The sequence below is a fragment of the Mustelus asterias genome, chromosome 9 (assembly GCF_964213995.1).
Source record: "Mustelus asterias chromosome 9, sMusAst1.hap1.1, whole genome shotgun sequence".
In the NCBI taxonomy this organism is placed as follows: domain Eukaryota; kingdom Metazoa; phylum Chordata; class Chondrichthyes; order Carcharhiniformes; family Triakidae; genus Mustelus; species Mustelus asterias.
In genome coordinates, this window is record NC_135809.1 from 15580390 (window position 1) to 15604695 (window position 24306).

The window sequence follows — 24306 nt, forward strand, 5'->3', positions numbered from 1 at the left end:
CTTATGAAATTTTAAGTTTTTTTATTGGTGACACAAGTAGGCTTACATTAACACTGCAATGAAATTACTGTGAAAATCCCCTAGTCACCACACTCCAGCGCCTGTTCGGATACACTGAGGGTGAATTTTAGCATGGCCAATGCACCTAAACAGCACAACTTTCAGACTGTGGGAGGAAACCGGAGCACCCAGAGGAAACCCACGCAGACACGGGGAGAACGTGCAGACTCCGCACAGACAGTGACCCAAGCAGGGAATTGAACCCGGGTCCCTGGCGCTGTGAGGAAGCAGTGCTAACCACTGTGCCACCATGTCAAATTGTTCCTGACCTGAAAAATAAACGTGTCCGGAGCAGCCAGTCATTCTTTGTGAAGTCAGCGTTATCCCATCAATCTGTATACATCTGTCTGACCCTATTAATAATAATCAGTATCCAACATTGATACTGATCAAGAATCTTCCCATATTGCATTCATATGCAAATCTGGCATTCAATCTGATGGATATACAACTTGGTAGGGCTTCTTAAAACCTAAACAAAAATGACAATAATTCAAAGTAGGTAAAACTTTCGGGGATTTTTAAGCGAACTCCAGCCAGTTTAGATTGCCTAAGCTCATCTCATTCACAGCTAAGCCTGCTCATTGGTTCCAGCGATGTACTTTTGATTAATTAGAATATCATAGAATCCCTACAATACAGAAAGAGGCCATTCGGCCCCTTGTATCTGTACTGATCACAATCCCACCCAGGCCCTATTCCCGGAACCATGCTAATCCCCCTGACACTAAGGGGCAATTTAGCCTGGCCAATCAACCTAACCCGCACATCTTTGGATTGTGGGAGGAACCTCACGCAGATACGGGGAGAAAGTGCAAACTCCACACAGACCGGAATTGAACCTGGGTGCCTGGCACTGTGAGGCAGCAATACTAACCACTGTGCCACTGTGCCGGCCAGGCAGGATATGGTAAAGAATATGGTAAAGGCTGCAGTGCTGAAACGATGGGTGGAACTCTACCACCTTGCCCGACATGGAATCGGAGCGGGCGAGGGTCCGACAACGGAAATCTCCGTTGACCTCGGGAGGGAATTTCTGGTCTCGCCCAAGCGAGGCCGTAAGATCTCGCCCGATATTTCGGTCGTCAAAGAGCAAAGACAACGATTCAAGCCCACGATTCTTTTCATGGTGTGTTCCTGAGCTGGATCCTGCCAGAGAAACGGTTCTTCCCCCTGCAGGAAGCTGTGAGGAGTGGAAACTTACATAATTCTTACAAAAGCAACGTATTGCGGGATGCTGGAAATCTGAAATAAAAACAGGAGTGCTGGAAATATTCAACAGGTTTGGCAGCATCAGGGGAGTGAGAGACAGAATTAACGGGGGAATGTTCTCAGCGCTGGAGATGGTGCTGGGGGCGAGGGGGGCCAGGATAGTTTGTAGTAGAGGATGGTGTGTTGGTTTCCCCCAGTCCCATCATGATATCTCTGGAAGCGGCTTCACAGAGATGACGGCACGGTGGCACAGCAGTTAGCACTGCTGCCTCACAGTGCCAGGGACCCCGGTTCAATTCCGGCCTCGGGTGTCTGTGTGGACTTTGTACATTCTCCCCGTGGCTGCGTTGGTTTCCTCCAGGTGCACCAGTTTCCTCCCATGCTCCAAAGATGTGCAGGTTAGTCGGATTGGCCATGATAAATTGACCTGTGATGCCAGGGGGATTAACAGGGTAAATGCTTGGGGTTACGGGGATAGGGCCTGGGTGGGATTGTGGTTGGTGCAGATTCGATGGGCCAAATGGCCTCCTTCTGCACTCTATGGTTCTATAACTGTATCTTGCCTGCTATTGGTGGGAAACAATGAACTCAATTAAGGAACCGATTGACACCACCACACCCTCCCACCATCCTGTGTTTGCATCCCAGCAAATATAAGGAGGTGGCTTCATGGTGGGAGGTGGAGGCTGCTTGGCAGATGAAGAAAATGGCAGGTGGCTGGTTTCCCTTCTCACAGCCTTGCCACTGAGTGTGGAACTCCTGAAGATGGGTGTCTCTGTTGTTTAGGGGCCTAATGAGGTCTCAGTACCTTTCCTGATACCAATGGTAGCTCCAGTGCTTCCCTACTGCCCGGACCTCAGCAGCACCCCCACTGGCCGCACAGTGAGATAGTGTGGCTTCTTTTTTTTTTGACGGGATGTGGGGGTCACCGGTTAGGGGCAGCATTCATTGCCCTTGCAGTGGGCCACACTTTGCTGCTGCTTCTGGAACCCGCCCGCTGTCCCTAATTCAACCAGTTGACAATACGACGTCAAGTGGGGTGGGGTCAGGGAAATGGTCTTGACATGAGGGTCCTAACACTTACAGCAAAATCCAGCCCAACGTTTCCAGTGGATAACCTTTCTTTAGCACTGGTGAAAAGGTCATTGAACTCAAACGTTAGCTGAGTTTCTTTCCACAGATGCTGCCAGGCCTGCCGAGTACTCACACCTTTCTTAGTGGCCCCTTGCTAAAATGGCCCAAGTCCAGGACAGAGACATGAAAATCCAGGCCCAAGCGCAAATTCCAATTCCAATGATTCCAAACTGCTTCAATTGATTTCCATCCATTATCACTTGGCTCGGCCTCCGTAAAACACAGCCTTCCCCTCGGCTGACAGCCATCAGATGGAAATTTCAGTGTGAGGGCAGCCTTTTTGTCAGTTTTAACTCTTCCAGAAAAAGGAACATTTGGCAAGAAGTTAAAACTGTCCTATAATCCATCATGTCTGATTCCTTCTTGTAACTGGGACACGGCCAAGGTTAGCTGGCTTCCGTTTCGTGGGTATTATTGAAGTTCTGCCATCTGTCTGTAAAATGACTCTTGGAGGTGTTTTAAAAAAAAGACACGCTTTCTTAAAACATAAATGAAAAATTGTTGCAATTTTTTACGTTGCATTTTAAAAAGCCAGATACTCTGCAAGCCCACCAATCCAGAATGCTTGGGACCAAGTCACTTCTCAATTTCAGAATTCTCTGGATTGGAGAATAACTGGATTATCATTTTATTGTTTTTTATTTACATAGAAACATAGAAGATAGGAGCAGGAGGAGGCCATTTGGCCCTTTGAGCCTGCCCTGCCTTTCATTACGACCATGGTTGATCATCCAACTCAATAGCCTAATCCTGCTTTTTCCCCATAACCTTTGATCCCATTCACCCCAAGTGCTATATCTAGCCCTCTCTTGAATACATTCAATATTTTGGCATCAACTACTTCCTGTGGTAATGAATTCCACAGGCTCACCACTCTTTGGATGAAGAAATGTCTCCTCATCTCCATCTTAAATGGTCTACCCTGAATCCTCAGACTGTAACTCCTGGTTCTGGACTCCCCCACCATCGGGAATATCCCCCCTGCAGCTGCCTGTCTAGTCCTGTTAGAATTTTAACCTTTAGTTAGCCCAATGAGTCAATTAAGAGCCAATTTTCATTTACAAAAATGACCTGGCTATGTGGCTAACATGGCAGCATCAGAAATATCACAGCAATGCAATCCATTTAAACAGTGAAAAACAAATTAGAAGCAAAAGAGAATTTAGCAAGTAGGAGTATCGGTCAACAGAACCATAACCCTTCGGTGAAAGACACCCACGGTAATAAATTTAGTCTGCTTCAACTTTAGCTGTACCCCATACCAGTCACTGGAATCTACAGACTGAAACAAATTACAACCACATGCACACACACACACACACACACACACACTCACACACACATGAGTTCCCAGGTAAGGATTATACAATAATGGCCAGAGAAGTGCAAATGTCCAATGGACAGTTGCCCTGCACTGGGAACCATTGAAAATGAGATTTAAATTTCAAACTTCAGATGGTTCTGACTGTCTTGCATCAGTAGTTACCCAGAAAAAAGTAAAACAAATTCTAACTCCTGGGTAACTATTGTACAAATCCACACCAACTAACCCCCCCTCCCCCCATCCACCAGCATGGGACGCATCCCACACCACTGAAACCCCAGTTACTCCCTAACTACGTTCCCCCTCAGGACTGCCATTACCACCCCACCCCCACAGGACACCTCCACCTGCCCTGCTCCATCCCAAAAAGCACCCCCCCCCCTGCAAGGGATTCCTTTCCCTATGGGATTCCCTCAATCCCACAAAACTCTTCCCCCCCCCCATCCCTCCCTCATGAGACGCCCCCCACCCCCCCCCTCCCCCACAGCCTTCCCTGAGGCCTGACACAACTCCCCCCACCTTACTTTCTCTCTGGCTTGTCTCGGCCTTTAGCTTACCTGCTTTATGGCAGCAGTGGCCCCCCCATTTACGTCCGTGTTCTCAGCGCTTGACTGAAGGCTTCCGGAGCGCACTGCACTGCACAGATCTCACCGGCCTGAGTCAGAAGGTCAGGTGAGAAAGGAGCAGAAAAATTTTTCAAGTAAGAAAGTAGGGGCAGAGTGGTCACCTGACTCTGACTGCCACTCTGCTGAAGTTCAGGCTCTAATATTTATCTGAAGCGTAGAACAGTAATAAAATATTATAAAGCAGTAATGAAAATGGTTTCAGTTATCCAATTACTGTATCTTCCATGTTCCACTCACAAAACACTAAAATCATGCCCATGACATCAAGGGGGATTTTCTTGTTCCGCCCGCCATGGGAGTCGTAGTGGGTGAGGGGCAGACCATGCAATGGAATGTTGAAAATCCCACCCCAGACTCTGCTGAAAAACTTTCCAGACAGCTAGTGTTTCTGAACAATACAGAGAAATTAGAATCATAGAATCCCTACAGTACAAAAGGAGGCCATTCAGCCCATTCTGACCACAATCCCACCCAGGCCCTATCCCCATAACCCCATGCATTTACCCTGCTATTCCCCGACACTAGGGACAATTTAGCATGGCCAACCAAGCTAACCCTCACATCCTTGGACTGTGGGAGGAAACCCACGCAGACATGGGGAGAACGTGCAGACTCCACACAGATAGTGACCCAAGCCAGAATCGAACCTGGGACCTTGGCACTGTGAGACAGCAGTGCTAACCACTGTGCCACTGTGCCATCTCTAACTGTGCAATAGATTTCTATTCTCGGAAAACAACCCGTCTTTTAAACTAATGAAGGTGGCCTCATGAGGCTTTCACATTGCACGAACACTACAGCTTAATTTAAAGAACAGTCGTGTTTTTTAGCTTTGTAAAATCAAATTGTTCTTTACAATGCTGCTATTGGAACAAACACCTAAAGCATGTGGTTGATGTAGAGGTTACGTCGGTTGAACAGTGTTGAGGTGGTCTTGTCAAGTTCCGTGACACTGTGAGATGAAACAACTGTACATTGCTCTGGTCTCCCATCTCTCTCAAAGTGCTCATTTCGACACTGTTGCACAGAAGGTAATGAGGAGCCAGCAGTAATAAATTATGCTATAAACTCAGTTTCATGCTCTCGCTAAAATATGCATTTTAAATATTTATTAACTGTCTGAATTAAGTAAGATGTGGCGGAGATTTACACAGAATGTACAGCACATAATTAGACATTCCAGCCAACTGGTCTATGTCGATGTTTGTATTCCATGCGAACCTCCTTCGATTCTAATTACCTCTTCCCACCCTGCCCCCCGCATCCTTTCTTCCTCATGTAAGCAGCGAGTCACCGACTAACTGTGATGAAGCCATCTATCTCTGTATGGGCAGCAGATTATGGGATGGGGGGAGGGGGGGGGCGGGGGGGGGGGGGGGGGGGGGGGGGCGGGGGGGGGGAGGAGGCATGGATGGTTCCCCGCACCGCCCACAAAGGAAAATCAGCAGGAAGCGAACGCACTCCTTGCACGCCCGCCCCGCACCCATAATACATTGCAATGGGCTAAATTGACTCACAGTGGGATTTCCTCACTGTGTTTTGGAGAGCAGGCTGGTCGGAAGGAAGTGAGGGGAGTGGGAGAAAACTATCTTAGGGGGGGCTTCCCCTGGTGTGCAAAGGAAATCTCCTGAAGATAGTGCCTCCCCTTCCTTCCTACCTTTTTTAAAAAAATTGCCCACTCCCGCATGCCAGTCATACTAGTTGTATTATGGCACAAGTAACAAATGCATTGTTGGGGTGAATTGACTTGTAAACAAGCTCAATTGACAGTTCATTATTTACGTATATCATTGGCGTCCACCCACCTACTGTGTTATGGAGGTGAGGGGGATGGGGATTGAGTGGGTACCCGCTCTATTTTAAATCCCCAGCAAGAACATGTAAAATCCAACTTTCAAGCTTCTATATTTGCATATTGAGATAGAATCTCAGCTGGACTCAGTTAACGGTAGGGTGTTGGGGAGAGTTATAGAACAAAGAGATCTAGGGGTACAGGTTCATTGCTCCTTGAACGTGGATTCACAGGTGGACAAAGTGGTGAAGAACGCATTCGGCAGGTTTGGTTTCATTGGTCAGAACATAGAATACAGGAGTTGGGACATCTTGTTAAAGTTGTACAAGACAAGACATTGGTAAGGCCACACTGTGTACAGTTCTGGTCACCCTATTATAGAAAGGATATTATTAAACTAGAAAGAGTGCAGAAAAGATTTACTAGGATGCTACGGGACTTGATAGTTTGAGTTATAAGGAGAGGCTGGATAGACTGGGATTTTTTTCCTTGCAGTGTAGGAGGCTTAGGGGTTATCTTATAGAGGTCTGTAAAATAATGAGGGGCATAGATCAGCTAGATAGTCAATATCTTTTCCTAAAGGTAGGGGAATCTAAAACTAGAGGGCATAGTTTTAAGGTGAGAGGGGAGAGATGCAAAAGGATCCCGAGGGGCAATTATTTCATTCAGAGAGGGTGGTGAGTGTCTTGAACAAGCTGCCAGAGGTAGCAGTAGAGGCGGGTACGATTTTGCCTTTTAAAAAACATTTAGACAGTTGTACGGGTAAGATGGGTGTAGAGGGATATGGGCCAAATGTGGGGAATTGGGACTAGCTTAAAGGTTAAAAACTGGGCAGCATGGACAAGTTGGGCCGAAGGGCCCGTTTCCATGCTGTAAACCTTTATGACTCTATGACTCAAGTTTTAACGGTGTATGTTCCAACCGAGAAGCCTGAGGTGGGCCGAAAATTGATCCCCAGGCCTCATTAGCATTTCATGCATGAGCTGACAGCTACTCTTCCACTGAGGCATTGAAAAATGTCACATGTCAGGTTGCTTGCCTTGCCAGCTGCAAGGAGGAAACTGGGGACTGTTGTGGCGACTTGGAATCTGGAGAAATATTCCTGCTGGCTCCACAGAAAGCTTTTATTTAAGACGGGACTATGAACATGAAAGCTATAGGAGCTGCTGATGATTTCCGAGTGAGGCATCTGCTCCACCATTATAAACCAGTTTTAAAATGGGTTTCTTAAAACCAGGATCCTTGTATATTTGAATCAAGGTTCAACATTATTTTAACAATACTGGATGAGCCAAAATTTCCTCCTATTAAATATTGGGAGGACTGAAGCCATTGTTTTCAGTCCCCGCTCCAAATTCCATTCCGTAATTAACTCTAAGTGTTTAGTACGCAATCCAGGTTGGAGCTCTGATCAATGCTTGCTGCATTGACAGAGGTGTCATTTTTCAAATGAGACATTAAACCAAGGTCTACCTCTTATAGCGAGACGGTTAATGTTAAGAGATTCCACAAATAATAGAAGGAAGTTCTTTCATGGCAGGTCTTTCTCAAACAACATTAACACAAACAGAATTCATACTTAAGCAATAGTGTTTGTGGAATCCTGTGGAGTGCAAAATAGGTGCTGTGTTTGCCTACACAGCATTTCACAGTAATTCATCACATGTGTTTGTGATATTTTAGTGCAATGATAATGTGATCTAATAATGCAACCTTTTATTATTCTAATCTCCTATTCACTGTGAAAGCTTCAGCAGAGAAGATCTAGGCCAGACTTAATAAAAATATGAAGCATACCCTTGCTGCCACTGAAACAAATACTAATATTGCAGCAGTGCTCACATGCTAAGAGTAGTTTTTTTTCATAAGAAAAGCTTTAAAATATAGTCATGACAAAATAATTAAACAAAGTTTGGACTTCATGGAATAGGTTTGAACTACACAAAGTGTATAAAACCATTGGAAAGGGGTGGCACGGTGGCACAGTGGTTAGCACTGCTGCCTCACAGCGCCAGGGACCCAGGTTCAATTCCCGGCTTGGGTCACTGTCTGTGTGGAGTTGCACATTCTCCCCGTGTCTGCGTGGGTTTCCTCCGGGTGCTCTGGTTTCCTCCCACAGATGTGTGGGTTATGTGGATTGGTCATACAAAATTGCTCCTTAGTGTCAGGGGGATTAGCTAGGGTAAATGCATGGGGTTACAGGGGTAGGGCTTGGGTGTGATTGTGGTTGGTGTAGACTTGATGGGCCGAATGGCCTCTTTCTGCACTGTAGGATTCTATGATTCTATGAACCCAATGGATTTTTGTTACGTTGAATGTAATCAACATTCTATTCAAAATGCCAGCTTAATGACCAGAACCTTGAAGCAATGAAACATTTACAATCAGTTTCAGCTCAGTTTCCTCCCGAGGTCCCCGGCATTGCAGATATCAGTCTTCAGGCAATCCGATTCACTCCAAGTGATATGAAGAAATGGCTGAAGAGACTTTTCTCCAGGACTTTGCAGTGACCCTAGCCAAGCTGTTCCAGCACAGCTGCAACGCTGACATCGACCCTGCAATGTAGAAAATTGCCCAGATGTGTCCTGTCCACGAAAAGGCAGGACAAATCCAACCCAGCCAATTAGCCGCCCATCAGTCTACTCTCGACTATCAGTAAAGTGATGCAAGGTGTCCCGACAGCACTCTCAGGCCGCACTTACTCAGTAATAACCCGCTCGCTGATGCTCAGTTTGAGTTCCATCAGGGCCACTCAGCTCCTGACTTCATTATGGCCTCAGGACCTGCTGTAGATGAACTAATAGAGATTGATTGCTATGATAAGTCATACCACTCCCTTATTATTATATCATGCAACTACCAGGATTGTAGAAGACAAACTAGATGGGCTTTGTTCTTTTTTTTATCAGCATTGCAACTGCTATGCTCCAAATTATCAGTGAATTGAGAAACACCTTCCTGTCACTCATAATCCACTGTTAATTAAAGATGTGGAGAGGAAGGAGATTAGACTCTCTCTCACTCATATCCACACCAATCTAGAGTTGCATTTTTCAGTAACAATGTGCACCAACTCATTCATCATTATTAATCAACTCCTCAGAGATCCTGAGCAATGATTCTATTGTTCAGTTCTTGCCGAGATGCAGTTGCTGATTTATCAGCTATCCTGGGGCTTTGTTTATTGTGGATGCTGAGAGATATTCTTGGTCAACAAGAATGCCATACTTGTAAAATGTGTTAAAATAATAGGAGGGGAGAACCTTCTTAGTTACAAACCTTTTCAATCTTGAATCCCACGAGAAGAACAAGTGACACATGCAGCAACTGATTACTTTGTTCTATCTGGTTATTTGTCACTGATGATTGAAGGTACTTTTAGTTGTTAACTCTCATGGCCAATCACTGTCAGTGAGAATATCAGATTATAATGACATGGATAAGGCAATGTCAGTAACTTAATAACATTCAGTCTCAATGTGATTTGGAAATTTAGAATGGTTGATTTGTATCATGAATCATTCAGCGATAAGATCAATAATTGTTTAAATCTTTTTGGATTTCAAGTTTTTGAAACTCACTTTCACTCTCACATTTGATCAAAGTGGGCCTACCTCAAGTAGAAATTGTGACATAGACCCTTTAAAGAAAAAAAATATTCTACCTGTAATAATCTCACCGACGCCAGTCTTTCATCACCATCAAGGGATATAGGAGGAAGAGGGGGAATCAGGATATTGAAATCCTATTTCCTCCTATTTCTTATGTTCTTATGTTCTTATGTAATTCGATGATCAGCCATGATCAAGATGAATGGAGGAACAGGCTCAAAGGGCCGAATGGCCTACTCCTGCTTCTAGTTTCTATGTCACCCTTTATTTACAATGTGCTCAAAAGGCCGCTCGGCGGCTGCAGTGTACAGGTCAGCCCTCAAAGTCTTTCGACTGCTGGCCTGGGTGGAGCCAGCTGCTTTTAAACGCCCCGCCCCACCCGCTGCTCCTTCCCTATTGGGCGAGCCTCCATTTGCCTCATAGAGGAGCTCATATTCTACGAGGCCCTCAGGGAGATTTATTGACGACCCTCTAGTGGCCATCGTAATGCTACCTAAATGTCAATAAAATGGACTATTTTGTAGTCTCTTTACCTAAATTTTAGAATGATCCTTTTACTCTATTTGGTATTTGTTCTGGACATATGGATAGCTTTTATCAAAATCCAACAGAACAAATTAGTGATTGCACAGTACCTTTCCAATGGCATGCCTGATAAATTGGCACAACAACTGCTGTGGCTAGTTGCACAATTCTGGACTTGTTTTGGAACTAATTGGCGATTTATGATTTGTACCCACCTGAACCGGGACACCATAAAGATGCAATAGAAATTAACTCTCGAGCCTCATCCACATATCCACTGTTGCTCTGGCAAACACATCGATGTCAGGCTGCCTGCCTCACCTATGGCAGCCCATAACAAGACCCAGGAGGGTAGAAGAAGCAGATTATAGGGTTGGCGTGGGAAGGAGGTTAAGGTGGAAAGGGGGAAAAGTTGGGAGGGTTTTGGGTGATGGGTGTTTGGGGTGGTGGGAGTGGTTGAGGTGGCAGGGGACTTGGAGTGGAAGGGGGATTGGGGTGACAAGGTGGTGTGGGATGGCGGAGGGCTTGGGGATGTTGAGATTGAGTGTTTTGGGTGGTGGAGGAGTTGGAGTGGAGGGGGGCTTGGGCTAGCCAGAGGGGGTGGTGATGGCTGAGGATGGGGGGAGGAATGTGGTTTGGGGTGGTGGGCGTGTTTGGCATGGTGGAGGGGATGTTGGGGTGGGAGGGGGAGTTTGGCTTGGTGGGGGGGTTGGGGTGGCAGAGATTTGAGATAGTGGGGTGTTGAGGTGGCTGGGGTGTTTGGGGCTGAGAGGTGGTGGGGGTTTGGGATTGTGGGGTGTTAGGGTGGTGGGTGTTTGGAACTGGCAGGAGGTTGAACTTGGGGATAGGGATTGAAAGGGGTTTGGAGTGGTGGAGGGTTTGGATCTGGCGGGGGAATTGACATATGGGGTTACGGGATAGGGCCTGGGTGGGATTGTTGTCGGTGCAGGCTTGATTGGCCAAATGGCCTCCTTCTGCATTGTAGGGAGTCTATGATTCTAAGTGTACTGAGAATTTACATATCGAAAGGGAGTTGCACCTATTCTGTGTCGGTGCAGGACACCTAGAAAGAGGCCCTTGCAGATTTAGCAGCGGGTCCAGATCCTGTGCAGATGGGTGTAATTTGGGGTGCATTACACTCACTTTACAACCAAAAACAAGTATAACACAAAACAATTTCTATCCCATTGAATTTTAACACAAACGCTTTCAGTATTACTTAGCTAGAAGCCTTATAATATTTTGAATATTCTTCATCTATCAATGGGGAAAGAAGGAAGTCCAATTTGCACATTCGCAATAAATGTTAATTCTACCCATCTTCTGTTTCTGGCTGGAATCAATGCCCGTTCATAAACACAGCGAGGACATTGCTACATTATTATTGCCTACATTACAAATGTACTGCAGAACTAATTTACTGTGTGAAGTAAAATATATTCAGAACTTTTCCATGCATTTGAAAATGTTTTTTTGCAGGCATTTACATTTCAAGGTTAAAAATGGTACAAAGCAGTGCTGGCTTCATACCGACATTAGACTTGAGAGTGTAAATCAGTTATGAAGGCATGAATTGATTCCTAAGCAAAATGGAGTGAACCCATTTTTACTCCAACATCAGTTTGGTTTCAGGCCGCAGATTCAGGTTGCTCTTCCATTATAACTACAATGCTGATGTCAAGCGAAACCGCAGAGCATTGATTCGATGGTGAAAGCAAATTACTGCGGATGCTAGAATCGGAAACAAGACGGAAGGGTCATCCAGACCCGAAAAGTTGGCTCTGTTCTCTCTCCACAGATGCTGTCAGACCTGCTGAGATTTTCCAGCATTTTCTGTTCTTGATTCTATGATTGTTAAGTATATGTACCCTCTTTTTCTGTTAAAAAGCATTTCAGTGTACCCCCCAAATATAATAATCAGCAATTCCTGTTTATTTCTGTTTAAGAATCATGAATCGTTTGATAATTTATTAAAAAAAGGGATAAATTACCATTTTAGTTATTTCTCCTCTGATCAACTTTTGAAATTGCAGTGGGAAATTGGGACGTTCCCTGCTGAAGTTCAGGGCCTGCCATCGAGCTACAGCCACATGGATTTAGCAGCAAATAATGATAGTCTCCATTTTGTTTGCAATTTATTCCCCTTCCTGAATCTTTATTACCATGATCGCACATAGTCTTTTTCCCAGAGAAGGGGAGTTGAAAGCCGAAGGGCATAGGTTTAAGGTGAGAGGGGAAAGATTTAAAAGGGACCTGAGGGGCAACTTCTTCATGCAGAGGGTGGTGCGTGTATGGAATGAGCTGCCAGAGAAAGTGGTTGAGACAGGTACAATAGCAACATTTAAAAAGCATTTGGAAGTACATGGATGGGAAAGGATTAGAGGATATGGGCCAAGCGTGGGTAATTGGGATTGGCTGGGAGGGCACCATGGTCGGCATGGACCAGTTGGGTCGAAGGGCCTGTTTCTGTGCTGTATTGCTCCATGACTCTATGACCATTCCATTGAGCATGGACAGTCCATCCTTAAGGACCTCACCCCTTTGCCACTCTTTACCTCTGAGACCAGAGAGTGAGTGTCACTGTCAATGGGTTATATTGCAGGCTATGTCCAATACTGATTAGGTGGGAGTTCAGGTATTTCTAATGTGTCGGTGCGAACTCGATGGGCCAAAGGGCCTCTTCTGCACTGTATGATTCTATGATTCTGTCCTTGCCTATTGTACACTGAATAAGGTAGGGGCACCAAAACCAATGTCCCAATCATCCCAAACTGAGAGCAGGTAATTCACCACAGACCAGAGATTGGACCTTCCTGTTTGTGAGACTCACTTTAATGAGCCATTTGATGGCAGAGTTAGTGCGTCTCTGTAACAATGCATGAGGGCATGATAGTCGATAATGATTTGCGCTGTTTATAGAAACCACAAAGTGTCCGTTGGTTACTGTTCTTTTAACATGTGGAATCTGTGTGGATTCCAAAGACAATTTAATAGAGAGGGTTAAAGTGATTGGTGGCAATCTTCTGCAACCTATTGGTTTTTGTACTGCATTCTTTGTTAATGGGGAAGGATTGAAATAGTTTGGCTGAATCGCAAAAAAACACTAACACAATTTTTTTAATTGTCGAAGCAAAAATGTAATCCAATTGTTTAAGTGTGTTGGAGGAGTTGATCTCACTGCTCCTTGTTTTTTAAATTGTTTCAATCCATAGATATTGATGAGTGTGCCCAAAATAAACACTACTGTCGAGAGAATACTATCTGTGTCAACGGTGCTGGATCCTACATCTGTATCTGCAAAACGGGTTACATTAAAGTTGACGACTACTCCTGTACAGGTAAGAATTGGCTTAATAAATGCAACAATCCAGCAGTTTGAAATTCCATTTTAAAGCACATTTACTGCTTAACATTTTCACTTGGTTATTGGCCATGACAATAAAATCCTGAACCTTCACATTATCATTAAATAGAGCCACAGCATGTTACAGAACAGGAGGCTGTCATTTGGGTCATTTTTGTCTGTGCCGTCTCTTTGTAAGCGCTCTCCAATCAATCTGTATAATGAACCAGCCCTGATATTTCAAAAGGGCTACATGCTGACAAGAGGCGTAAGGGTTGTCATTATCGCCAACAGTCACAATTTTTAGAAAATCATTTATCGATTGCCGACTACTGGGGTAATTTTCAGTAAGAAGTCTCACAACACCGTGTTAAAGCCCAACAGGTTTATTTGGGAGCACGAGCTTTTGGAGCACTGCCCCTTCATCAGGTGAGTGAAGAGTTGGGTTCACAAAATTTGCCTACCCCAGTCCAACGCCGGCATCTTCACATCAGGGGTAATTTTCACTTTGGGTGTAAGCAGAAAACTGGCAGCTATAGAGCGGTTTCACATTTCGCATCTCTGGAATCTTTAACAATACATTTGTTAGGTGATGCACTCGGGTCCAGTGGCAAAATCATAGAATCCATAGAATCGTAGAATCCCTACAGTGCAGAGGGAGGTCATTCAGCCCAGTGAGTCTGCACCGATCACAATCCCACCCAGGCCCTATCCCCATAACCCCATGTATTTACCCTAGCTAGTCCCCCGACACTGAGGCGCAATTTAGCATGGCCAATCCATCTAACCTGCACATCTTTGGACTGTGGGAGGAAACCGGAGCATCAGGAGGAAACCCACGCAGACATGGGGAGAATGTGCAAACTCCAAGGTTGGAATTGAACCCGGGTCCCTACCACTGTGAGGCAGCAGCGCTAACCACTGTGTCACCGTGCCAATATTTACCAGCGATTGATAGGTCTTCCCTAATCACCCGTGGACATTGGGGGATCATTCCATTGCAAGGAATGGGAAAGGATGCACATTTTTTACTGAGAATTCGAAATGTGTCTGGAAGCCGTAATACAAGGTTGGTTCCAGGAGAAGAAAATCAATAAATAATAAACTCTTCTCTCCCACCCCAGGCAGATAGAGAAGAAAATTTGTCCCTCTCATGTATGGGAGTTAAATAACTTCTGCTGTGCATGTAAATGGCACAAGGACGGTTCGGGACCACATCATTTGATGATTATTTTGTTCAGTAGGTTGGTGTCAGGGATGGGGCGAAACCACATTATGTTCAACCGATATTCCCATTTCAAAAGAATGTAGCGGGGAGTAGGACATTCAAACATCAAAACCTGAACCTGCAAACTGGGTTTAAAAGAAAATCAGAGCAATGGTCCTGGTTGGAAGTGAGCAAAGTGGCCGGATTTCTGCGAGGAATGTACTTCTGAAACAGTGAATAAGCACATTTTCACAGAATCATAGAATCCCTACAGTGCAGACAGAGGCCATTGGGCCCATCAAGCCTGCACCGACAACAATCCCACCCAGACCCTATACCCATAACCCCACGAATGGGTGGCACGCTGGCACAGTGGTTAGCACTGCTGGCTCACAGCGCCGGGGACTCAGGTTCGATTCCCGGCTTGGGTAACTGTCTGTGTGGAGTTTGCACGTTCTCTCCGTGTCTGTGAGGGTTTCTTCCGGGTGCTCCGGTTTCCTCCCACAGATCGAAAGACGTGCTGGTTAGGTGCATTGGCCATGCTAAATTCTCCCTCAGTGTACCCGAACAGGTGCTGGAGTGTGGCAACAAAGGGGTTTTCACAGTAATTTCATTGCAGTGTTAATGTAAGCCTACTTGTGACACTAATAAACAAACTTTAAACTGTATTTACTCTGCTAATCCCCGTGACAATAAAGGGCAATTTAGCATGGCCAATCAATTTGACGTGCACATCTTTGAACTGTGGGAGGAAACCGGAGCACCCGGAGTAAACCCACACAGACACGGGGAGAACGTGCAAACTCCACACAGACAGTCACTCAAGGCTGGAATCGAACCCGGGTCCCTGGTACTGTGAGGCAGCAGTGTTAACCACTGTGCCACCATGCCACCCCTTTTAAAAACAAAGTTCAGAACCAAACCACTGCATGTACAGATGTTTTATGTCAAAGATGCTTCGCAGAATGCTGGTCATGTAACTTCAATGTTTTCATACAAACACTAGCCTATTGTCTTCCCACCCACCCAGACCCAGTTCCCATAATACAGTTGGTAGGTGGGCACAGAAATCATTGGACCAACCCGCCATATCCATGGGAAATTGAGCTTATTTCCAAAAGAAATTGACCTGAATATTACATTGCCCATACCATAAAATGGTTGGCATGGACAGGCAGGTGGTGGGTAGACCTTTTCTTTAAGTAAATGATGGAACTACCTTAAGAAGAAGGGTTAGAGTCAAAGAGGTTTACAGCATGGAAACAGGGTTTTCAGCCCAACTTGTCCATGCCGCCCAGTTTGTACACTAAGCTAGTCCTAATTGCCCGCATTTGGCCCATATCTCTCTATACGCATATTACCCTGTAACCGTCTAAATGCTTTTTAAAAGACAAAATTGTACCCGCCTCTACTACTGCCTTCCAGACACTCACCACCCTCTGTGTGAAAAAATTGCCCCTCTGGACCCTTTTGTATTTCTCCCCTCTCACCTTAAACCTACACCCTCTAGTTTTCAACTCCCCTACCTTTGGGAAAAGATATTGACTATCTACCTGGTCTAACCTCCCTCAACATTTTATAGACCTCTATAAGATCACGCCTAAGCCTCCTACGCGCCAGGGAAAAAAGTCCCAGTCTATTCAGCCTCTTCTTATAACTCAAACCATCAAGTCCTGGTAGCATCCTAGTAAATATTTCCTGCACTCGTTCCAGTTTAATAATATCCTTTCTATGATAGGGTGACCAGAGCTGTTTGGGGCTTTACCAATTGGAGTTTAGAAGAAGGATAGGTGATCTTATTGAAACATATAAGATCTTGAGGGGACTTTATCGGGTGAATAACAGGGAGATGTTTCTGTTTGTGGACGAGATTAGAACTAGGGGGACACAGTTTAAGAATAAGAGGCCTCCCTTTACAGACGGACCAGGGAAGAAATGATTTCTGTCAGGATATCCTTAAGTCTGTTGGATTCTGTTCTCCAGAAAGCAGTGGTTGAATTTATTCAAATCAGAATTGGATAGATTTTTGATAAGGATTCCAGGGTTATGGGATGGAGACGGACAGGAAAGTAGAGTTGTGACCACAACCAGATGGGCTATGATCTTATTGGATAGTGAGGAAGGCTCGAAGGGTTGAATGGCCTCCTGCTCCTAAATCCTCTGTCAATTTAATATTACTGTATATTTGTCAGTTTGATACAAGATTGTGTAAATTTTCATTAAAACATCTGGATAATCAGTTCATTTCTTTTATCATTAGCATTTGCTGACTGTTTTGAATGATCATTGTTTGTGTATTGCTATTCTTATGATCCCTCACTAAATTTGATTTCCCCCGAATTTTTGGCAAGACTCAGCTAGGAACCAAATATGTTTTCTTTGAAGTAGATGGTGTTTGAGATTTGAAACACCTACTAATAGAATAAAGTCACAAAATTCCATTGATCTTAAACAAAAATAAACTTTATTGTACAAGGTCAGAAAGTTAAAACAATTTACAAGTTCTATCTTATACAATACCATTCAGGATTAATGAGTTCTATGTGAATTAACGGGCAAACTGTAGTCAAACATGCCACACTGCATACTAAATGACAGATGAAACCAAGTCAGAGTCCATGGATTTCTCAACAGCCAAACCAGGTATCAGTAAACAATTTGAGACAATCAATCACACCGAAACTCTGTCTCTCTCATGAGGGGCTCCAGTCTTCCCCTTTGAAGATCTAACCTTGGAATTCTCTCCACAAGTTGCTCCAACATGGATGGCATCACAATGGCCAGGGTTTCAATTATTCTCCCTTTCAATACTGTGTTTGTGCTTATTGACTGTTTATGTTGCTCTCTGTGTCTCTGTCTGATCTTCCATTATTACTCTCTCTGTATGGCTGCCATATGCAGTATTGGGATCACTCTAACGTTTGTATAAGATTTTCTCTGCCCTGTTTCTCCTATGCTCTTTATAGCTCAGTGTCACTGCCCAGTTCTACAACTCCTCTACCCTTTCTCGTTTAAATTCTCTCAGTCTGATTCTTGTTCTGGCCACAGAATTGAGCCCCGCCCCCTTTGCTCAGTCACCAATGATGTCCTTTTTGATTATGGTTGTGATTTATTATCCCTTCTTCTACTGATGGATGGTTTTTGACCTATTGTATCCTCTGCTGTCCAATTCTGTGTGATTATCTTACTTCACTCTTGCCACTCTGATCATAGTTTCCTGTTTTGTATTTTCACACACCGCACTTCAGTGATGTGGATGGAGATGAGTGGTTGTGGGAAGCATTAGCAATTTCTCAGAAATGATCTGACCAACAATTCAAACTCAACAAACACATGAATAGCACTGAAGGAACAGTCTCCATCACTGACACTACTCCAGTTTATTCCAGGCAGCCACCAATATCTGGCAAGCGATGTTATTTCCCATTACCATTGGAGTTAATTACGAAGATAGTGCTTATTCCATATTAAGCGAGCCAACTATTTCAGCAGCTGTTTGTATCTCGTTAAAGTGCGATTACCTGTCATTAAGTTCTGTGATGGTTGTATATTGCTGCATTTATCTGCCGTGGTTTGATCTATTCCCCCAAACCTGGAGCATTGCAAGCATGTTTAAGAGCTTTTTTTTGTAATTAGGTTTGCTAATGATTCTGGCACATAGACTATTGAACTTTCTATGACTGATTGATCGCAGTGAAACCTACACATTGTAATACTTTCCCTCTCTCTCTTGCTCTGTCTCTTTCTCTCGCGCTCTCTCTCTTTCTCTCTCACTTTCTTTCTCTTTCTCTCATGCTCTCTCTCTTCTCTTGCTCTCTCTTTTTCTCGGTCTCTCTCTTTCGCTCAATGTCTCTCGCTCTCTCCCTTTTTTCTCTCTCTCTCACTCACTCTTGCTCTCACTCTCTCTCCCTCTTTCTCTCTCTCTCTTTCTTGCTCTCTTTTTCTCTCTCATTCTCTCTCGCTCTCTCTTTCTCTTGCTCTCTCTCCCCTTCTTTTTTCTCTCTCTCCCCCTCTCTCTCGCTTGCTCTCTCTCTCCCTCTCTCTCTCTCCCTCTCTCTCTCTTACTCTTGTAAATATTGTCAAATTTCCCAGGGAAAAAAGTACTATCAGGAATTTGTGGATTGTTATTCAAGCTTTGTCGGTGGCGCATCTAATGGCGGTTGCCTAGTAAAAGTTTTTAATGCAACATTTAATTGTGCCAAAATAGTTCATATAAATAGTATGGCAAATAGTTCATTGGGATTTTAAAGATATAAAATTTTTATTATTTAATTTCTTATTTACCCGTTGGCTGTTTTTCTCTCTGACTCAGCCTAATATTTCTGCGTCCTACAATTACTGTCTCTGCAATAATGACGTGCTATTAATGTTCAGGCTTTCCAGCACATTCAGGCCAGTGAGAGATGCATCATGGGTTGGGATGTACAGAATGTGCCGGCCAACTTATGCCACTCTCCCATTTGCTTTACACATCTCATCCCTTTGCCTCACAGTTATTTTTAGGAACTTACGAGTGTATGCTCATTGATTCACCATTAAACTCATCACGGAAAGTTAGGGCTAGTAATTAGCGACACAAGTTTCCTGATAATTGTTAATGCAATCTCCGTCACCATCTCTTGCCCAGAAATTGAAAATTTAACTCAGGATTTCTAATTCCTCCAGGCGGCAAATAGTTCATTGGGATTTTAATGCCAAATTTTTATTTTTATTTATTTTCTTATTTATCCTTTGCCTATTTTTCTCTTTAACTCAACCTAATCGTTCTGTTTCAGTTCCTAATTTCTATTTTAATACGGTATTAGCATCACTGCAAGGCCTGCATTTGTTGCCCATCCCTAATTGCACTTAAACTGAGGGCCTTGCTCGGCCACTTAAAGTTTATTTATTAGTCACATGTAGGCCTTACATTCATAATCCCCTAGTCGCCACACTCCAGTGCCTGTTCGGGTACACTGAGGGAAAATTTAGCATCGCCAATTCATCTAAACTGCCCATCTTTGGACTGTGGGAGGAAACCAGAGCACCCGGAGGAAACCCACGCTGACACGGGGAGAATGTGCAAACTCCACACAGACAGTGACCCGAGCCGGGAATCGAACCCAGTTCCCTGGCGTTGTGAGGCAGCAGTGCTAACCACTGCACCACCTTCAGAGGTTAGTTAAGAATTGACCCCTGAAAGTGATTATTTTAGATTTCTCTTATTCTAGACAGAATACAGACACTGACAGAGCTAACCCACATGTTAATGCAGTAAGAGATTTAAAACATTTAATTATAATTATCTCCCAGATATGAGTCTGCTAATTAAGGCTTCCTACACTTTTGGCTCTTGACTATTGAACTTTCTCACAATGCCTTTCGGAACCTTGCATTGATCGAAATGTTAATCACAGTAAAATACTTTGAAACAAACGTAAAATCTCAACTTATATGTCTTAAAATCATGGTTACTTGTTTTAAATCTCTTACGGCATTAACATGTGGGTAAGTTACCATTCCTCCCTTTGCTGTTAGCTCTGTCAGTGTCTGTATTCTGTCAAAAATAAGAGAAATCTAAAATAATCGCTTTCAACCACATTACTGTGGGTCTGGAATCATATGTGGATAAGACCAGGAAAGGGCGGCAGATTTCCTTCCCTAAAGGGCATCAATGAACCAGATGGGTTTTTAACAACAGTTGATGATAGTTTTATGGTCCCCACTTCTTCCAATTCCAGATTTTATGAATTGAATTTAAATTCCACCATTTAAAAGATTCCAAAGATGTGCAGGCTACATGGATTGGCCATGCTAAGTTACCCCTTAGTGTCCCAAGATGTGTGGGTCAGATGGATTAGCCAAGGGAAATGTGTGGGGTTACTGGGATAGGGCAAAGGAGAGGGATATTCTGTCAGAGGGTCAATGCACACTTGATGGGCTGAATGGCCTTTCTGCACTGTAGGGATTCCATGAACCCTTGTCCTCGGGACATTAGTCTGGAGCCCTGGATTGCTAGTCTAGTGACACTGTTGCTACGCCACCATCTGCTTGTACGTTTGATTTGACTCTAATCCATTGAGCTCCTCAGTCATTCCGTTGCTTCTTTTTCAATCCATAAATGTCATTAGTGAAGGAGGTAGACTGCTGGTTTCACCATGAAGCAAGGTTTCAGATATCCTATTGTCCTGACCATGGACAGTATATAACCAATCATGCACGCATTAAGGTTTTTTGAGCTGAAGGGTGCAGAGAACTATCTAACGGGTGCTCCATGAGATGCCTAGTATCACAATGATTAGCATTTCTGAATGATATAAAATATTGTTGCTGCATCCTTGGTACAAAGTAAGTCAGTTCCTTAAATGTTCTCAGTTAGAATTGTTTATTGAACATTGATAATTGGTTGCAGTAAATGTGGAGCCGGTACCTGTAAAGTGCCCCTTTCTGATCTTGACTTTGGCAGATCGCCATTTAAAAAAGCAGCATGAAATTGATCCAACCCAATGACCAGCACATTGCGGGCGGGAACAAAGCACATTCACATAAATATGTCCCTTATAAATAGTGGGGAAGGAATAAAGAATACCAGAACCCAAGAATGAGGAGCGGCAGTAGACCATTCGGCCCCTTGAATCTGCTCTGCCATTTGATATAATCACGGCTGATCTGATTGTGGTGTTAACTCTATTTTAGATTCTTGATTGACAATGGAGTCAATCTAACTCAGCTTAAAACTACTCAATGACCCTGTCTCCCCTGATCAATGGGGAAGAGAGGTCCACAGACTAACAATGCTCGAAGAAAAATATTCTCCTCATCTCCGTCTTAAATAGGAGACCCCTTATTTTTAAACCATGTCCCCTGGTTCTAGTCTTTCCCACAAGGGGAAGCATCCTTCCGGTATCCGCTCTGTCAAGGCCCCTCAGGATTTTGTACATTTCAATAAGGTCGCCTCTCATACTCTAAACTCCATTGGCACAACATGTTCAACCTTTCCTCACAAGGCAGCCCCTTCTTGCCAGGAATCAATCGAAAGAAACTTCTCTGAACTGCTTCTGATACACTTATCATCATCTCTTAAATAACGAGACCAAAGCCAAGATGCAGTTTCGCTGGGGCCTTGTACAGCTGTAGCAACACTTCCCCAATTTTATATCCGATTCCTCTTATAATAAGCATTCTAATTGCTTTCCTAGTGACTTGTTTTACCTGCATAATAGCATTTGAGTAGAACATGATCCAGCTCGATACCTGCCCCTCTGGATGCCTGCAAGGCATTTTTTTCGCATTTCCCTACTCTACATATCCGTGCAATGATGCCATCAGTTAGAAATGTTAATGGCAATCGATTGCAGAGTGATCTATGACTGTTCAAAGAGAAGCTATTCCGAGCACTGACAATCTTCATTACAGCATCTACAACTTATCCCCCTTGTTTAAATGAGAACATATTCTCAGTGGGAAGCATTGTCATAATTGCTGCTAACTTACAAAGAAATCCTCCAAATTGCAAAGAAAGATTTTAAAATGTTCTTAGGCACGGGGTATGATGGTTACCTGCACAATCTTCTGACTACTAAAGAGCTGCTTTGCTGAAACATGTATCAGGTCCACTAGTGGCTAGCTGCCATTCTGTTGAATTAGGATCAGCAGCCTTCACAAGTTGTGGATACCGCCCTTGGCATCTCAATGCCATCATATAACTATTACCAGCTGCGAAGTGGCATGCCGTGTAAATCCTTTCCTTGGCATCTGTTGTGAACACATATGGCTTCAACCACAATACGCTCTGTTGACAGGTTCATCAATGTTTTTCATGGTATTTGCAGGTGTGCAGGCTTGGCACTGTTGAAAAATAAATCCTCATCAAATAAGACATCATTGCTGCAAATGGGAATAGAACATAAAGATACTCAGTTTGAAATGTTGCATCAGAAATTAATCTACCATTTTTCCTATTCTTACCTTAGTGGATACAATCTCCAACTCGACTTAATTACAATTCACTGTTATCACAAAACATTGTTGGGTTTTAATACGTTTGCTTGCCCTTTACCTTCAACCTGTTTTCAATTATTCAATAATGTGACTTCCCACAGACAAATTGGTTTTCAAATCTCTGATTACGGCTTTGGGGTGAGTTATTAAATGTGATTAAAAGGTCAGGCCTATACAAATACTTCTCATAGTTCATGACTTTGAGCCATGATTTGACTTGTAAAAATAGACTGTGCAAATTTTAAAATTTTATTAATGATAACAGTCTTCCAGCCCTTTTTGTTTCGGTTTTGAGTTGATTTGATTTATTGTTGTCACATGTATTAGTATACAGTGAAAAGTATTTCTTGCACACTATACAGACAAAGCATACTGTTCATAGAGTACATAGGGGAGAAGGAAAGGTGAGGGTGCAGAATGTAATGTTACAGTCATAGCTAGGGTGTAGAGAAAGATCAACTTAATGCGAGGTAGGTCCATTCAAATGTCTGATGGCAGCGGGGAAGAAGCTGTTCTTGAGTCGGTTGGTACGTGATCTCAGACTTTCGTATCTTTTTCCCGATGGAAGAAGGTGGAAGAGAGAATGTCCGGGGTGAGTGTGGTCCTTGATGATGCTGGCTGCTTTTCCGAGGCAGCGGGAAGTGTAGACAGAAGTGTAGAAGTAGTCGACAATAACGTGCCCTTTTAAGATTCATTCACATTTTATTTAGAAACATAATTGCTCTGCCTTACCATCTGTTCAAACACTTTAATGCGCTCCTTCCTGTCCATCCTAAGCCTCAAATGCGAATGGCTTAATAATACGATAAGAGGAGGAGCAAGTAAGAAATGTTAGCCAATGAGGGTGGACAGTCATTAGGATTCAAAGGGAAGTGCTACTCCACTGATTTATCAAAGACCATAAAAATACATTTGCTTCTTTTGTCTCATTATAATTACTTGCCAAATACACGCAAGCCTATTGGCAGAGTGTTCAGTTAACTTCAAGTTCTAAAGGAGTCATACGGACTCGAAACACTAACTCTGTTTCTCTCCACAGATACTGCCAGACCTGCTGGGCGGGATTTTCCAGCCGCGCTGGCCCGGAAAATCCCGCCCGAGGTCAATGGACCTTTCCATGGTCTGCCCCTCGCCCGCTACGATTCCCATGGCGGGTGGAACAGGAAAATTCGCCCCGTTCAGATTATCCAGCAATTTCTATTTTCATTTCAGATTTCCAGCATCGCAGTATTTTGCTTTTAATTCAAGAACTGAATATCATTGATATCTTATCAATGATATTCTATCACAGTTATGAACATGACATAGGTAGCTCAACAAACAAAACTAAACATAGTCTCTGTCAATCATAGCACAGGCAGGTAGAATTAGGCCCGACAATGAAGTCCTCCTAGAATAATGCTGAGGAATTAAGTCTTCTCATCCAGCAACCTCTGGTTCTTGGTTCTGGGCAGCACAATGGCAACAGTGGTTAGTACTGCTGCCTCACAGC

The 24306-nt window shown here is 43.8% G+C and overlaps 1 protein-coding gene across 2 annotated transcripts in view; it reads left to right on the forward strand.

Moving 5' to 3' along the window:
* The window catches only part of LOC144499079 (protein kinase C-binding protein NELL2-like), a 272572-nt gene that overhangs the window by 113570 nt on the left and 134696 nt on the right, over positions 1–24306 (forward strand). For both annotated transcript variants that reach the window (XM_078221141.1, XM_078221142.1), the window contains exon 13: positions 13497–13622. In XM_078221141.1, the coding sequence (XP_078077267.1) occupies positions 13497–13622 (126 nt within the window). The remainder of the gene's footprint in view (positions 1–13496; positions 13623–24306) is intronic.